Below are 18484 nucleotides of genomic sequence, written 5' to 3' on the forward strand. Positions count from 1 at the left end.
AAAAACTCGGCCAGGCTGGGCAGGACATGTGTGAGCCCTAGGTGAAGCTTCCGTGCCCCTCCACGGCAGGTCTCAAGACAAGCGGCCGTGGGGTCACCTTACACATGGGAAGGCACTCCACGGCAGTAGACCTGTCCTAAGCCTACACCAGCCCAGAGCCAAACCTTCCAAGAGATAGCATAGGTATAGAGCTGCTTCCCGTCATCCCTCCTCCCAGTCCTGCATCTGCCCCAAACCAGAGGTCCGACGGGCCCCAAATCAGCACTCTTGACTTGCTACTGAAGCCTGAGTAAGAACTATCGGCTCTATGCACCCTGGAAAAGTGACAATAAATAGCCAGTACACTAAAAGGCTAGTCATCAACATGCTAGGTCAGTCCCGCATACTGCAGCTCACATGAACAGGCGGGTCTCAGTCACTTTCATTCACCCAAGTCACTCTGAAACACTGCTTACACGACAGAGGAACAGAGTGTGCCCCAGAAGAAAATCTGGTCAGCCCCATGCCCCTAGAACACACTGGGCATGTGGTCACCACTCACCCCAGGCCACAAGAAGTAAATACACGGGAGTTTTAAAATAATACAAAAACTATTTTTATTGTTTTAAAAGCCAGCACAATGGCTTTTGGCATAACTATCCATTTCTAATACAAAACTGGATTAAATAAATATCATCCAATGTATAAATAGACCATGAGGCAATTCTGAAGATAAAAAGAGAACTTTTCTGTAAATTAAAAATTTAACTTTGAATTTTCTTAGTGGCGGCTGAAGAACAATCACTATGGCATTTTAGAACTTGTCAAATATACAAATCTTGATTCAATACAAAAGTCTTCATGCCGTAAGCATCACACATAGAAAAGATCAAACAGCACGATGTTTTGATTACTGCCTATTGCCCCTGACACACTAACAAATCTATACCATTTAGTCCATACCAAAAATGACCACAGCGCCTGTGCAGGTAGGGTGTGAAGTGGAACACATGTTCACCTAACTGTGAGGGTGTCTGGGAAGACAGGCAGAGGCAGCAGTGGCCGGCCGACCAACCGACCGTCACACTGCCAGGGTGTGCAGTGGGAAGACAGTCAGGCAGCAGTGGCCGACCGACCGACCGACCGTCACACTGCCAGGGTGTGCAGTACAGGAATCAGCTTCCCGTGAATTACATAGGTCTCACTTTTAGAGAGCAAACAGGGTGCAACCAGATTTCAAGTTGTTTCACTAAAATAAGATAAAAAAAAAAAAAAAACAAACAAACAGATTAAGTGACACTAAATTGGGCTCTCGTGGGTAGCTACTTTGAAATACTTTACTTGGTTTTTGGTTTTATTGTTTTGAGACAGTCTCAAGTAGCCAGGCTGGCCTGGAACTTGCTATGTAGGAGAGGCTGACTTTGAGGTTCTGACCTTCCTGTCTCCATTTCCCAAGTGTTGAGATTACAAATGTTGAGATTACAAGTGTTTGCAATCAGAGCCCACTTGAGACTTTCCTCTCAATTACATGAATTTTACCCACATCACATGAATATAAACCAAGTGCAAAAAAAAGAATGGACTATGGACCAATCTCACTGTGCATAAGATTCATGAGTCAGCAGCACCAGGCCCTGGAGTCACTGTTGATGGGGGCTTGGAAGGAAGGGCAAAGTATGGATTTTGAAATAAGGTATGGAGAAAACCTTATGCAAGGAGGCATGAGCTATCCCTCAACCCGAGAGCAGGCCTACAGATACATCATTCCTTATAAAATGCTACTTACATACATCTGTGTGGTGTCATTTAGGTTGGAACCTGAGTCTTAGTGAGTGAATACACTTCTCAAAAGAGGGCCCACAGGAAGAACTAAATCTCTCTCAAATCTAGACTACACAGATGTGTTCAATTCATGGTGCTCCTGAGAATTTGGAGGAACAGAACTCAAGGTTTTTTTTAAATGGTGTAGAGGGTATACAAAGCAACACACATTTTCTGGTGCACACGGCCCACTGTATTGGCACCTTGCTATGGAAGCAATTTCTGAGGAGCCTCTCTGGCCTCCTACGGCATGCTTCTCCCCTCCCTGATTTCTTTGTGCTGCTACATAAGCACCCCAGCACTGACAAGCGCCCCAGGAGAGCTTGATGGATGTGAGAAGCACTCCTGTTAACATCACGTGTCCACTTTGATCTAGGGCCTACTGAACGGTCTGTCCATGCCAGATTCTCCTGTTCCCTCAGCCTCCTCAGCTGTACTCATGATTAGCTGCATCCTGCCTTCAGAGATATGCTGCTGTTCTTCTACCAACCAGGAGCCTGCTCCAGGGACCAAGTGGCTCCACAGTACTGAAGGCGCAAGCGGCACCCACAAGATTGCACCCGACACAGGATTTGTTGTCAAGGGCCATATCCGCCTGTCAGCCTTCAGGGAGACAGCAGAGGATACGCACTCTCTGGACTTCACACAGTTCAAAGAAATAGCATTACAGTTTTGTTTTGTTTTTTTCTACTAAAAATACCTGAAATTTATTTCCCACCCAACTAGTGATTCTGAAACATGATTTAAAAACAAACAAAACACATACAGCACATTTCCTAATGTCATTTTGCATTTAGTTATTTCAAAACAGATATGTTATATAGAGTGAGTTCTAAAAATACAGTTCTCTATCCTCCAAACCCTGGTTATACATGAGGCTAGAAATCACCTTCCTAAAACAGTATTTTAAACATTAAAATACAGAGATCGACCTGTAAACCACAATTTTCAAGTGAGTTATCTTCTCGAAACCTTGTATTTTCAAGGAATGTTGGCAAAGAAGCAGCTTTGATGGTAAGAAAGTAAATCAAAATACATGTATGTCATGTTTGTTTGCTAGTAAATTGAGAAAAAACAAAAAACAAAAATTGATTACTGGTAGATTTTCTTTTCTTTAACCCAAACAAAAGCAGGCTTCCGATTCCCCTGGTCAAGTCTTCCTCACACAGGTGACTGCCAGTCAGTGCCAGCATTCACCACACAATCAGGAAGTAGCCAACCTCTGTACACATGTCCTGAGATGACAGTTAATGCTGAAAGGAAAATAAATAACCCAGCAAGAACAAAACAATTTAAATCCAATCATTTCAATTTGGGGGTATCTGTTCATTAAAATTAATATTTCTAAAATACTTTAATAAAAAATTAAAGAAAAAGTGCATTAACAGCAGAGACTTTAAAACTCTCTCACGATTACAACTCTTCTGAAAACACTACCTTAGCCGGGTGTACACACTGACATTCAGGGAGCCTGGGGGTCTTAAGTCCAGTATTACAAGGAGTCAAGTAAGGCTTTTTTCTTCTTAAAAAAATATACAATACACAAATCAGTTTGGAAAAAAGTAACAATATTTAACAATTCTCTGACTTAAATATTTTCACATAACAAAAGTTTTTATGTCACTGTCAATATTACTTATATACAGACGACAAAATGAACAAAATCAAAGATGCCCTTTTAAAATAACAGTGAAATGTCTCTCTTCAGGACTCTTAATGAACAAGTCCACATAATATTTATAATAAAACTGCTCTCTTCTGAAACCAAGGAGGCAATGAGAGAAAATAAAGGCAATTTTTTTTTCAGAAAAAAAATAGAGCCCAGCTTTATGTTACAATGAGAAAGATATCCATTTATTAACAGAATGAACACGACACCGGTCTGAAGTGCACCAGGGAGTGGCCTCAGATGCGCTCTGTGACGAGGACTAGTGCTTCTATTTACAAACTATACTTCTCAGCCACACGGAGGCCCATAGATCTGTCTATGTACACAGGTATTCACATATCGAACATATAAATAGTTTCCAGGGAACTGACAGGAAGTGGGGACCTACTGTCTTTGGAATGCTGAGGCGCACGCACTGCTCGGCGCAGGAGGATTTGGTTTGGGACATGTCTCAGGTAGCACTGCTGACACTGAAGGACCCCCTGAAGTGACGGCACACCTCCATACGCATGAGGAGAGAAGTCGCAGGGTGTGGGTCCTTAGCCTTAAAACACAGGTCATCTACTGAGGTGGACAGGGACAGCTTCCTGTCCCTTAGGAGACAACTGTCACTCCCTGCTCACAGGGTATGGCTTGTGCTTCTGCAATGACCTAATACACGTGACTGAACAGATTCATGCAGCAAGCGTGTGGACATCCATGTGAGCAGCTGGTCCTTGCCTGCGGTCACATTTTCTCCGTGGCCCTGCTGTCGCCAGATCTTGTGTTCTTCTAACTAGGGATTAGGTGTCTGTGATGGAGAGAGAGCTGGTCCAGCCACCTCTCAAGGCATCAGTTACATGAACTGAGTGTACTGAAAAGAACTGACTGCTACTAATTAGTAAACCGCAGAGTAAAAGTGGAAAAACATCCGTGGGAGATGGCACCGCTTCTGAACTTCATGAACTACCGTGCGTGTGTTTTCCCATCTTGTCTTTTGCTAACACCAATCCCACTGCAAGGATAGTCAGATCCAGGTCATCTGCTAAGGACATACCCTGGCCACGAGGAGGTCAAAGTGCCCACGGTAGTGCTCGGGTTCTGTGATTTGTAGACCAATGAAAACAGTGCGCTTGCATTTTTCCTATTAGTCCTTGAATGACAATGATTCTTCAAATAATTTTAGTTAAAAAACTATTGTGGTAGATTTTTAACACCAAGTTTTAAAACAGAAACTCTGAGTGATCTAATCTTCACAAATGTAGCTTCATGGATGCTCTCAGCCTTCTTCCATGGCATCAGAAGACATTAGTTAGGGTCTGCCACTCGCCCGCTGCCTCCTGCACCACTTCCTCTAAGTGGAGGGTCCTTAGCTCTTCCCCATCCTGCTCCTGGACCACAGCGGCTGCCTGCAAGGTTGCTGCGGAAGCAAAGAGAGAGTCAGCCTGAGCTCTTAGAAGCAGGCCAGCATGCACTTTTAAACAAGAGCAGATGGGAACCGGAGAAAAGAAATCTCTAGCTTGCTTTGCTTCCCATCTCAGTGAAATGAAATAATCTGGGCCCAGTAAATCATTTTTCAACTTGTAATTCTGAAGCTGGAACCCTAGGCCTCACACATATAAGCCAGTACTGAACCCTAGGTAAACTTTCTGATGGTCACAGCCTCTGTGATGTGGGCTCTCACATCCTGAGACTATGCCAACACAGAATCAGTGACAAGCAACTACTAACACTCACAACATGGACAACTTCTCTAACAACAAGCAGGAATTGCTGGCAACAGTGACATTCTCTCCACACAGGACACAGCTCTACCCCTTGGGCGCCCCAGATACTTCTAGACACAACTCCAGCGACTACACAAAGGTTATCTACGGTCACTAATAAAACATACCATCTTACAACTACATGAACTTTACACACACAGCTGTGAAACTCAGATTTTAACATTCCATACTCCTGCTTTGTGTAGCTCCCACCACCATGCGCAGGACCTAAATGATTTAGTTTGCTAAATAAGATGCTGCTGCCATGCTACTTTGAGGTCCAGACCTCAAGCAGGACACAGTCATGCCCTATGACCCAATTCTGATGGCATCAGTGCTTGCAAACCACAGAGAAGGCCCAACTGGTGTGGCCTGGACCCAGTCGGTAGAATGGAGGCAATGGTGTTCAATGTGGAGTCCACAGGCCCCGCCTCCTGACACTCAGATGACCTCTGACCCGCACTCCAGACAGTCGTGCTGTCCACACTGCTCAGCACTGGTCTCCCTCTAGAAAGCACTGTCTGAAGGTGGGCATGGTAGTGAAAGACTGAAATCCCAGTCCTCAGGAGGAGACTGAGAGTGTGAGGCCAGCCTGGATTCTACAGTTAAACTCTGTTTCAGGAGAAAGAAGAGAAGAGAGGAAGCGGGGAGAAAGAGGAGGAATAAGAAGACGAGGAGGCAAAGAGGAAGGGAGGGCGAGGGGACGGGGAAGCGGACACAACACAGGCTTCCGGCCCTGCTCAGCTTCTCCCCAGCTCCCTTGCGCGGGCCTCTTCCATAGACTTCAGTCCCTACAGCGGCTATGGGGCACGGCCCCAGTGAGCTGTGTAAAGGGAACCCCTGGGAAACACCAGCGCCCTAGGTGTCCAACAGGGTGCCTTCTCTGGGACAGACTTCTTACCCACAAAGCTGTGCGCGCGCTTCATGTGCAGCTTCATGTTGCTCTTCTGCGTGAAGCCCATGACACAGTAGTCACACCGGTAGGGCCGCTCGCCAGTGTGCTTCTTCATGTGCACCTGCAGCGCGCTCTTCTGGTTGAAGGCTTTCTCACACAGAGTGCAGTGGAACGGCCGCTCCCCTGTGTGCGAAAGGCGGGCCGGGGTCAGGGTCATTCTCAAGACTGCACACACAGCACACACTGTCCTCAGTCCACACATGCTCACTGCTGAGGACGACTCAGTGACATTCCTCCTGCCACCACCTGAGTGCTGATTAGCAGGGTGCTGGCAGAGGTACTCCATGCTGAGACAAAAAGGAAACCTTCTTCAATGAGTACCCAGACTCATAAAAATATCCAGAAATAGAATACACATAATTTAAACAAGATGTTCTAATCTATTTTATGTGATACAAGAAAAAGACATCTGAACATGAGAATATCAGCTCTACTTAAAGTAATGTTTTCTATAATCTTTCAAATGCTACCGGATGGCTTTCAGGTAAATGCAGAACCCGAGGGAGCTACCCAGATGAACGCACACCAGACTCCAGGGTCTCCCTTGGCCAGCCATGGTGGTCCTGCTTCTTGGGAGCAATCTCCCTACCACTGAACCATTTTGGGGACCTAGGGGTGAGTTATGACCTCTCCCCAGAAGCCTCTTGCTGCAGTATCAGGGCCCTTCCCCACAAGGCCTCCCAGACTGTTCCCAAACAGCAAGGATCCCTGACTCCCTGACTACATGTTGAGCTGGTCCTGTTCCTTCTCATTAGTGACCATGCATGGCACCTGGGGCTTTATCTCAGCATCCTAGGGTGAGGCCCCAAAACTGAAAAATTTCTGACCATCCTCCTAAGTGATTCTGAGCTGTTCACCAGCTGCTTCCAGGGGAGGAGATAACAGGCAGGCCTGGCTAATCACACAGCTCTTAGAGCAGTTATCTGGCTAGGAGTAATCCACACCCGTAGGAGCCAGGTTTGGCCAACATCCTGGAAGTCAGAAATGGCCTTTTCTCCAGAATGCCCAAGCCAAGGGCAGAGCAGCCCAGCTCAGCCCCCAGCGATCTAAGAACTGGGAGGCAGCAGTGTTCTGTGGGGGGCTGCTGCATGTGCTACAGAACCAAAGGTGACCAGACGCCTTCCCCCCTTGCACGGGTTAAGATCACAGCAGCCTATCGATCAGGACCTAAAACCCAGTCAGCAATGTCCCTGCCCTCAAAGGGAAGACCAGCTACAGGGACAAGCAGTTCAGCACGGACCACTGGCCTGAGCGCTGCAGCCGAGCGGAGCTGCAGCCGAGCGGAGCTGCAGCCGAGCGGAGCTGCAGCCGAGCGGAGCTGCAGCCGAGCGGAGCAGCAGCCGAGCGGAGCTGCAGCCGAGCGGAGCAGCAGGCCAGGAGCTGTGGAAGCAGGAGCACACAGGAAGGGACCGCCTCACTGCCTCCCCTCCACAACGACGTCCTTTCCAGGGCATGTGCGCTTGGGGCTCAAGAACCCTCAGTCAAGCCAGTATGAGACAGAGTAATCCTGCTGGCCTGGAACTTGCTATGTAGACCAGGCTAGCCTCGAACTACAGAGATTTGCCTGACTCTGCCTGTCCAGTGGGGTGTAAAGATGTGCACCACCATGTCCGGCTTCTTCATTGCTTTTGAGACAGTCTCTTTCTGTCTGGAACTTGACAGGAGGCTAGGCTAGCTGGACAGTGAGCTCCAGTGTCCTCGGGCTCTGCCTCCCCAGCAAGGCAATGAGACATGCTACAGGCCAATAGAGCTTGTTTCTCCGCCTGCTTTTCCTCAGAAGAGGCTCGAGCAGAGGCAGGCAGAAATGCAGCAGAGTGCAGTCAGCAGAGAGCCCACAGCAGCCGGCCTCGAGGGCTGAAGAGGTGCCCTCTACCTTCTCAACCAGAGGGAGAGGGGCCACAGCATGGAAGCACTCCTATTCCCCAAGGTCACAGGGAGAACTACCAAATCTCAAGTGATTGAGTTAAGGTGGTAAGGTGATCAAAAACTAGGGCAAAGTGGAACACAGGGACCTTATCTGTAAGTAAGGTATCATATCACACAGCTATCTCCACGGTTAACTCCGCCTTCCCAGCAGTGACCCGTTTCAGGCACAGCAGCTCGTCGCTTCTCACTACCTGTGTGGATGCGGCTGTGCCGTTCCAGCTGGCTGGGTTTCGCAAAGGCCTTTTCGCAGGTGTCACATTTGAATACCCTGGGCTTCTGAGAGCTGAGCGAGGGGCCAGCCTGGTGTGTCAGCATGTGCTCCTGGCAGGACACACAGAAACAGCACGTTAGGACACACGGAAACCAGCACACATTAGGCCCTAATGGAACTGAGAGATGTGAACAGCAACAGAAAGGAATCATCATTAAATCCAATTGGCCTCTAAGGCCAACCTCATGGTGACGTCTGACTGGGGTTTCAGGACCTGGAGCCTATCACCGTTGCATGAGGGTGAGAAGCCATGGCCTTGGCAGCTGCTTGTCCACACAAGTGGCAAAATCTCCCTCCTCAAGCTGCAAAGACAGCTCAGGAAACTTCGACCCTCACACAGTGTACTCCAGGGAAGAGCCTGGTGGAGCCTCTCTGTTCCCACATTTCATAAGTTCACCTGGAAGTCAAGGCCCACAGCCAGCTCACAAAGGCTTGGCCTAAAAGTTCAGGGGGACGGAAACTGTCTCAACAACTCTCACACACACCTGTAGCTCTGGGTAGGTCCTGCCAATTATAGAATAACACTGGACAATGCATTCCACATCTTCTGACAGCATCAGATAACTGTACTTTGTATGGATGTGACTCAATCTGTCAGTGATTCTACATCTGTGTGATCTGGCTTTCTCAGAAATATGACAGCCACTGTACTGTGTACCCCAAGGCTGGCACTGAAGCTATTTTCAAAGTTTTATGAAGTGCACAGTCACCCTGACAGAGGAAGGAGTCTTTAGCCTGCCTTATGCCCTGAAGCAGGATTCAGAGAGAAGTGAGCTCTCCACTGTTCGCCCCTGCACCACAGATTCCTGAAGAACACTGCTCCAGCAGACAGCCTATGAGGTGGGTCAAAGGACAAACAGAAAATGAGAAAACTGCTCTTAGCCTAGGTGCCAAGGTCAGGCCGCAGAGCCCAGGACTTCAGCCGTCACCTGAACACTGTGCTGTGCCTACTCCTAATGCCTGGAACTGATACTCATTTATGTAGAGCTGTGTGAACACCACACCTTCAGAGGATGAAGTCATCTACTTACGGAGCTATTTCTTTTACAAACCTTAGGCACTTGATGCTCAGAAGGCAGAAGGATAGAGGAGAATGGATAATCTACTATTGGGAAGGACAGCATGGTAACTCTATAAGCCATTTCCAGAGAAGGAAAGAAAGTTGCTGTAACACTGGTAGTGTGCACAGCATCCGAGCTGCTAGTTGAAGCTGAGGCAGTGACAACTGCATTCTTTCATCGCAGCAGGTAGAGTTTGCTACACTGAGACTGAGTGGCTCTCCAGAATGGACGAGCATGCAGGAGGGCCAGACAAGTGTGGCTCTCATGTTGTCACCACAGATGCTGGCATGTCTGTTCTATGCAGGAAGCTCCTGCCTAAGTGCTGAGAAAGGAAACACTGAAGTGTGTAGCAGACAGACAGACTTCCACTGTTTGGCCAGGTGGACAGAGCAGAGACTGGGGGAGGGGGTGTCATGGTCCTGGGGAGGCATGCCCTATATTATATGGAGCAGATCCAGGGAAGGAAGCAGTACTCTCACTGTTCACTAGCCTTCCTGTACTGCAGATCAGTTCTTCCAGGCCATTAGAAAAGGGAAATCAACACTCTGCCAGGAGTGACTTGTTTAGGGGAACACAGAGAGGGTTACCCAGCAGCCCCTGTGTCCTGTCTGGGGATGGCCCCAGGTACGGCCCACGTGCTTTCCTAGAGCTTCCATGGGAAAGAGCAGAGGCTTAGAGGGCGTCAGCAGGATAAAGACAAGGAGTTTCCAGCAGGGAGACATCTGAGCAGGTGCATGCGAGCGTTGTGTGAGCCCTTGTGTTAGGTAAATGGATTTGAGACCGCTCACATTTCAGCTTCAAAGCACAAGAACATGGACAGAGAAGACATTCCTCCTGGAGATGATGGCGCAGTGTATAGGCCGTGTGTAGGCTGAGAGGTCCACCACAGGGACCTCTCAGGGTGAACCCTGCCAGTGATCCCCAAAGAAGCAGACTAGAGCTTTTAAATATCTATCTACCCTGTCTAGTGTTTCTCTTTCCAATCCAGTTTCCTCTCCTTCACCCCGATCAAGGCACTCTACTTGATCTGCAGACATGGAAAAGGATCGCAAGCAATCCTGGCTTCTTTCATCTCCAAGCCTCCATGTGTGAACATTGGCTAGTGAGGCTTTGGCTTCGATGAAAAGGAGGAAGGGTACCCCAGGCCTATAGAGTGAAGACTGGAGTCCCACACAGCAGACAGAGAGGGGGTAATCGGCTCATTTAAAGTGAGGTCCGCTCGCCATGGTAAAGGCAGATGGAGCCTCAGACTGTCCATGTTCCAAGAGAACAATGAGCTTGAGCTTGGGTGTGTATAGTAAAGAGGAAGCATTTGAAGGCTATCTGCAGACAGAGACCTGCTGGAGCCTCTCGAGGAACACAGAGCCCAGGTTCACAGCAGGCCTCCTTATGTATGTGGCTGACATTGCTTGACTACTCTTTGGACAGGGTTAGATTTATAGGAAGGAGGTGAAAAGTACAGGACGATACCATGTAACTAACTATCCACACCTCACAGGCACGGTTTCCCCACCCTTACCCTTTCTCCTGGCATGGAACATTGTCGATTCAGACTAGCAGTGATACACTACTATCAGCTTGAGTGGACACCTAGTTCTTTCCTGATAGGAGAGCTGACCAGGCCCACATTAAGTCACACGTTAAGCTGTCATGTCTCCATATACTCCTCTTTGCCACAACAGGTCCTCAGCCTCTCCGGCTTCAGATAGCCTTGACAGTTTGAGGATTCTCGTGTATTCTGAAGGACACCCGACCTGGGATTTGTTGGACACTTTTGTCACAGTGAAGTCACAGCTTTGCTCCCGCCGCACACTAGCTGTGTGACGGGGGTGCTGACTGTGGCCACCTTCTCAAGCAGCCCTCGTCAGGCTTTTCCCCTGCAGCTCTGCTGGTGTCTGCTCCTCTCCTTCCTCCTCCCCTGCTGCCCACAGGGTCCCCTTAAAGGAAAGGGGAAGGCTGGGTATGATGGTGCTTAAATCCCAGCACTTGGGAGAGGCAGAGGCATGTGGATCCCTGTGAGTTCAAAGCCAGCCTGGTCGACATACAGAGTTCCAGGTTATCCAGCACTAATAAGTGAGACTTTGTCTCCCCGCCAAGGGGAGGGGATGGGACCTTAGCTTGAAGTTACTTCCCAGGATTCTGCATCCTTCCTACACATATGTAAGGCCCATCCTTTATCTCCCACCTCGCTACAGTGGCCTACAAGGTGAGGAACCCTAAATGCTCATTGTGTGTTAGCCAAAGGGGCCCCTGCAAGACTGCTCCCAGGTGAACAAGGAGTTTTGTTAGTCACCCTGTGCTTATCAGGGACAGTGTCATACTGCAGATATCAGCAGCCATGAGTTTGTTTTCTCAGAGCCTCAGACATGCTGACAACTTTTCACATTTCTGTCAATATGATGAGTGAAACATGATAGTCTGGTGTAACTTTAATTTACATTAAAATTGATTGTGAACTGCACATAAATGTGTAATCTATTCACAAGCACTCAAGAAGCCTGTTACGCCTACAACTCGGCACACACATTTACATCACTAACTGCTTCTTTTCACTGACACACACACATACAGTGGGAGAAACGTGTCACTCGGTTTTCACTTTCGTTAGAGGGGTGGTGGCTCCCCACAACTGGGCTGCCCACTGTCCCCAGAGTGTACCTTGAGGTGTGTGGCCCGCTTGAAGGCCTTCCTGCAGACGCGGCAGCCGTGGATGCGCTCCTTCCCGTGCACCTCCTTGCTGTGGTGCATGAGCACGGCGGCTGAGGAGAAGGCGCGCTCGCAGTCCAGGCACTGGTGTGAGGGGCCCTCCTTTTCAGGCTGGCTGTTGGGGGTCAGCTGGGCAGAGACGTCAGTCACCTGGAGAGAGTTACGGGTTCTACATTACTGGGAAAGTGGGCTCTGAACGCCAGACAGGAAAGATAACGGCTATGCTGCCTGTAAGGCCGGAAAACACGGCTGCCTTGGCATCACTGGGGTACTTGAGGACACTGGCTAGTGAGGGGTTGGGGGACACACCCACCACGATCAGCCCAGCTCCCACACTGCTCTCCTGGCCACAACGGAACACCACTGGGGCTGGTAAGGACCAGATAAGGCGTACATGAAAGGTTTGCATGTAAAATGTCAGACATTGTTTAAAACGCTGTGCTTTGGACCAGTACCATGTTCAGCTGGTAAAGATACCTATCTCCAAGCCTAAGGACCCTGGGACCCACATGTTGAAAGGAGAAAACCAACTTCTCCATGTTGTCCTCTGGTTTCCAGCCCACGTGCTACGTCTCCCCATACACATGCATACAAAGGGCACACGCACATAAAATACAAGCCTAACAAAATGCTGTGGTTTGGATCTCCATATACTGCCTTAAAAAACTTTAATAGCGCCAGGCGGTGGTGGCGCACGCCTTTAATCCCAGCACTCGGGAGGCAAAGCCAGGCGGATCTCTGTGAGTTCGAGGCCAGCCTGGGCTACCAAGTGAGCTCCAGGAAAGGCGCAAAGCTACACAGAGAAACCCTGTCTCGAAAAACCAAAAAAAAAAAAAAAAAAAAAAAAAAAAAAAAACTTTAATAGCAATCAATGGTGTTTCATTAGCTTTGTTTGAACTAAGTTATTTTACCTAAACTGCGGGTCACCAACTAATGAGTAGGTTTTCAAGTCAATTTCATGGGATGCCACCAGAACTTTCAAGAACAGCAAATAAAATAGAAGGCTGACTGTGCATCCCACAGAAACAGGAGACCTCAGCTTCAGAAATAAGTAATGGTCTAATAAAGCAATTATAAAGAAAATTTATATGACTTGCCAACATTTTTATTTCTAGTTCGTTGAATACTGTTTTAAAACATCAGAATATTCAGGAGTGGATACAAATAATTAAAAAGAACAAAACAGAGAATAGCAGAAGACACTGCAAAGATGGCTTTTTTAAATACTCATGTCAGAGAGTATGTGTGTGTGTCAGTGAAAAAAAAATACACAAATATGTTAAAGTATTCACATAAAATGCATTACTTGTGAATGAAAAGGTCTGCAAGGCCCAGAATAAATGATTATCAAAGTCATTCTGTGATAGTGGGTAAAAGACGACCTCCGGGGAGTGGGGGGTGGCTCGGCAGTTAGGAGGACTTGCTGCTCTTGCAGAGGACCTGGGTTCGGTCCCAGCACCCGATGGCCGCTCACAACGGCCTGTGATTACAGTTCCAGGCCCGGATGCCCTCCTCTCGCCTCTGCATACACGGCCAGCACATGACGCACAGGTGAAGGCAAGACACTCACAAACACAGAATGGGTCTTGAAAAGAGAAGGACGAAAAGAAACGCAAGCAATGAAGATTGGGTGCGACAGAAGCCTGCCACCTCATGGTTGGAAATGCACAAAGTTGCTTCTGCACCAACATTTTAGTCAGGAGACGCTGCTCTCTGGCCCACTTCACTCATTCCTTCCAATAACTTAACCGCTCTCTCTAAAGTTTCCACTGGAGCCAGCTGACTCAATGAACAGGAAGCCGACACAACTGTCTACAACTGTGCTCTACCCATCAACAGTGCAGGCGCACAGCTGGGCCTGAGTGCTGATCTGAGCTCTCCCCACCCTGCTGTTTCTACTCTGCACCTTCCACTGAAGCAACAGAACCTGACTCCACATGACGACACCAGAGCTCTCCGTGAACACACACGACTCCACATGACCACACCAGAGTTCTCCGTGAACACACACGACTCCACATGACTCCACCAGAGTTCTCCGTCCTGGGAGTCTTTGTGGCAGGTACTAGAGTTTGACACAAAAAAATTAATTATACACACTGAGATTGCAGCTATAAGCTCTGGTCACTGAAGATAAAACTGGGGAAAATTCCTTGATGCTGCTGACATCTAATCTTATGAAAAAAAAAGTCCTTGTCCTGCTGAAAAACTGGTGAACTAGTTGATGTCTCATTTCCTAAGAATGTTCACACCAAGTTTAAAGCTCCCAGAGTCACATCACCAGTCACCTACTCTTTACTTCTGACTCAGTCAAGTGCTGGGAAACATTGTAGACTTTTTATATTCAGACTGGCATTCCTACAAGTATGGGTCCTAAAACAATTAAACAAGAAAAATGTCTTACCTATACATATGCAGGTAATATATACATGAAAAGCAAAGGAAGAAATAAAAGGACCAATAAGTACTTCAAGAAAATATATAAAAAGAGCTATAAACTCAAGGAAGAAGCCCCACGACTGAGCAGGAAGCTCATCCCATCACTGCTGCCACCCCTGCTACTGACCAGGGCCTGGGGCTGTCATCCGCCCTGGCCATGAGAGCCACAGAGCTCAGCACCTGTGCTCTGGCTCTGACAGGGCACTCAGCACTCACAAAGGGCCACCCCACATGGCCCCTTCTCTGTTCCTTCCAATGCTGACTGTGAGCAACACAGGTGCCACATACCTGGTAAGCTATTTCTTCACCAGCAGCGGATGAGGACTGTGGAGTGTGGCTCACTAATATGACTTGTGGTGAGCCTGCTCCACCTTGGCCTGAGAGAGAGGGATCCGTGAGCAACGCTGGGAATTGCTGGCCCTGGTAAAAGATTATTATCATTTTAGAAGCTGTCACATTATCAAGCCATGAGTAGTATTTTTAAAAGACCTTTAGGGGTTGACAGTGTGGCTCAGTGGGTATGGAATCTGCTGCCAAGTCCAAGGGCCCAAGTTTGGTCCTCAAGACCTACACGGTGGAAGGAGATAACTGACTCACACAAGTTGTCTTCTGACCTCCACATGAGTGCCAGGGTACATACATGCCTGAACGAACACACACACACACATACACACACAAATTAAATAAAAATGTAATGAAAATAAAGATCTTTTATGGCACGATCACTTTGGAAATTGAAATTCACCACATGAACACAATGAAAAAGGTCCATTTGATGCCTGGCAGAATGTCTCAGCAGCCTGAATGTGGGAACTGCCCAATTCTCATCAACTACTGGATATGTAATGGACTAAGGGGTATTCGTGCAAAGGAGTATTATTGTGACCTAGCCACATGCAGGAATATTTTTCAGCAATAAAAAGGGTAAAGTAAATACATGCTATATAACATGGGTGAACCCTGGAAACCCATCCAAGTAAAAAGGGCCACTCCCAAAGCCCCACATGATGTATGATGACGTTTACATGAAATACACAGCACAGACAAACCTGCAGAGAAAGAGGAATGGTTGCAGAGGCTGTCGGTAAGATCAGGTTAGTGCTAATTGTCAACTGCATCTAGACTCACCTAGCAAACCTCTGGACATGTCTATGAGGAAGTTTCTAGACTGAGTTATCAAGAGGGAAGACCCACCCTGAATGTGGGCAATCCATCCCACTGGACTGAATAAAAACAAGACAGCAAGATGAGCACCAGCATTCATCTCTCTCTTCCTGACTGGGGATGCCATGTGACCAAGCTGGGACACTGACATGGGGACTAACTAGGGCTGGACACCGATGGATGTCCAGTGTGGTGGTTTGAATGAGGAAGGCCCCCACAGGCAGGCTCATATATTTGAAGGTTTGCTTCCCATTTGGTGAACTGTTTAGGAAGGATGAGGAGGTGTGGCCTTGTTGGAAGAAGTATGCCACTGAGGAGTAAGCTTTGAGGTTTCCAAAGCCCGGGCCAGTCCCAGTCCCATGCTCTCTCTCTGCCTGCTGCCTGTGGATCAAGATGAAAGCTCCTGGCCACTGCTCTAGCAGCAGGCATGCCTGCCTGCCTGCCAACAACTCCTGATGGCAGGCTAGCCCTCTGCCACTGTACGCAAACCTCAATTGAATGCTTTATGAGCTGCCTTGGTTATGTCTCCTCACAGCCATGGAAAAGTTAATAAGACAGCCATTGATTATCATCAGGTACATACAAGTCAATCTAAGATGCTACTCAATGTTATAATAAGAAATCTTCTTAGCAGTTCATAACTTCCCCTCTCGACACTTAATATATTACTTTAATGAAAAAACAAAACTACATATTTAGTAAAGAACAGATTCACAAAGCCTCTTCAAAGGGTCCCAGGAGTTCTCTCTGAAGGACACTCACCTGAGAGGTGATGTTCAATGTAACCGTGTCCAGACCTCCAGACAGCATGCCCTGAGTATCAGCCAGCGTCAGTGTGACACTGGCGTCACCACCCACACCTGATGAAGACATGACCAGGTTCTGGGTTGAAATGGCTGATGGTGACATCGGTGTTGTTGAAGGGAGGCTCCCACTTGTAGGATTAAGTTCTAAAAAGAGAAGCAAAATAAATAATCAGCAGAAAGCTGAGGAAGCATTCTCCTAGGGCCTGGAAGAGCAGTCTGAAAGAGCTAATCTGAAGCCAATGGCAGTGGCCCTCTGGACCACCACAAGGAAATCATGGGTCATCTTTGATGCACTCTTCTTTGGTTTCTAAGCACGTACAAGAGAACATCCCCTGCTCCTTCCGCATAATCCTGCAGCTGTGTCCAACCTTTTGACTCTTCGAAACAGCATTGTCATCTACAAAGTTCATGCTTAAGAACCATGCAATTAAGTTACAAAAAGGAAAAAAAATCATGTTTTAAGTAAATTCACAATTTTGTGTTGGGCAGTGCCACATACAGTTTTACAAGTTAGACATGCCTGATATAGAAAACCAGAAGGAGGAAGATAGGCCTCTGGCCCTAGTCAATGCTGGCACCACAGAAAGAAAACTCAGCAAGGATTTCTAGGACCGCAGACCACTGAAGAAAAGAACCAGATGGGACCCCTGAAGCAACTAGTTACCAAGTGTAGTGGACAAATTTGATTCTGCTATCTCTTCACACTCACAATCCTAAAGGTCTATTTATTCTGAAGTGCAGACTATCAAAAGAAATCTCACACAATTCTTTTAGTATTAACATATCCAGCATGACATCTTCATTTTCTTTTGATGCAACAAAACCTTCAAACATTTTACTGAGCAGCCAATGCTAAGAGAAAGGAAGATATCGAGAGCAGAATAAGCAAAACCAGACACGCCTTTCCTTCTAGAAACACACTCCTGTGCTGCTCTCCTGGCAAGTGAGATGGGCTAGAAAAGGATTACCTGTGTCCTGCGAGGGCACCAGCATTAAGCACACATGCACAGCCAGGTCTACGTGCTCTGTTCTCACAACCCTGAACCCTTAACCTACAAACATATGCTGAGTTCATAAAACTATGTCCTTGTAAGTTATAAAAAGAAAACAGGCTCCTACCAATACTTCTCTGTGACCTGTGTGACACCAATCCAGAGCCTCTCCTAAGAGTCAGGGGCCAACAGGAAAGCCAGGCTACTTACTTGTAAGTGGAGTTCTCCAAATACAAGGCCTCCAAAGATCCACACTCGTGGAGTCCCATAATGTGCTGCACAGACCTGGAACCTTCAAAAGCAGTATAACCATTAGGAGGCTAGGCTCGTGGGCACAGAAGCAGCCACTGGGGCTCCCTCCCGCCTGCTCCCACCGTGCATATTGCTAATGCACCAGGCAGGAGCATGGGTCTGTGGAGGGTGTCTCATGCACCAGCGCTACAGTTACAAAACACCACAGGCAGGGCTCCTTGTGCTCCCTCCACATGTCCTTGCTCATGCACTAACACACAGTTGCTGCACAAGTGAACAGAAACAAGGAAAGTCCTAGGTGACACTGTGAAGAGCAGAGTCACAGAGTAACTAACTGCCTGGGAGTCCAGGGCAACTGAACAGAAGTCTGTTTCTCAGAGTCCCATCTCAAGTCACTGTTAAAATGAGCAAACTGAAGCTGGCACTACCCATCACTACTGGATGGCCCAGAACAGCCTAACCCTGCCTGCTGAGGTCAAAGGACCAAAGGACCTCTCCTACCCACTGCCTAGTGATCATCACACATCAGAAAGTTCCAACACAGCACAAGCAATCTAATGAGAAAAATGAAAGTCCACTTGTTCCGGGAAGAGCTTCAGATAACGCCATAGCTCCTACTCTACACAAACAAGAATCTTTCCCAGCATTCTCCAATCACTTTTCACAGAGACAGATGCCTGCCGAGAGGAGCTGCCCTT

The 18484-nt window shown here is 47.7% G+C and overlaps 1 protein-coding gene across 5 annotated transcripts in view; it reads right to left on the reverse strand.

The window, feature by feature from the left end:
• Nucleotides 1-571: 571 nt before the first annotated feature.
• The window catches only part of Znf236 (zinc finger protein 236), a 98368-nt gene continuing 80455 nt past the window's right edge, over nucleotides 572-18484 (reverse strand). For 4 of the 5 annotated variants that reach the window (XM_037197224.1, XM_028873887.2, XM_028873888.2 and 1 more), the window contains 6 exons: nucleotides 16499-16686; nucleotides 14861-14992; nucleotides 12086-12283; nucleotides 8287-8416; nucleotides 6116-6292; nucleotides 572-4868 (listed from right to left, as the gene is read on the reverse strand). In XM_037197224.1, the coding sequence (XP_037053119.1) occupies nucleotides 4747-4868; nucleotides 6116-6292; nucleotides 8287-8416; nucleotides 12086-12283; nucleotides 14861-14992; nucleotides 16499-16686 (947 nt within the window). In that variant the 3' untranslated portion in view covers nucleotides 572-4746. Of the gene's footprint in view, nucleotides 4869-6115; nucleotides 6293-8286; nucleotides 8417-12085; nucleotides 12284-14860; nucleotides 14993-16498; nucleotides 16687-17744; nucleotides 17827-18484 lie in introns of those variants that run through there. The other variant, XM_037197225.1, reaches the window with a different exon arrangement.

The sequence above is a fragment of the Peromyscus leucopus genome, chromosome 19 (genome assembly GCF_004664715.2).
Source record: "Peromyscus leucopus breed LL Stock chromosome 19, UCI_PerLeu_2.1, whole genome shotgun sequence".
Classification (NCBI taxonomy): domain Eukaryota; kingdom Metazoa; phylum Chordata; class Mammalia; order Rodentia; family Cricetidae; genus Peromyscus; species Peromyscus leucopus.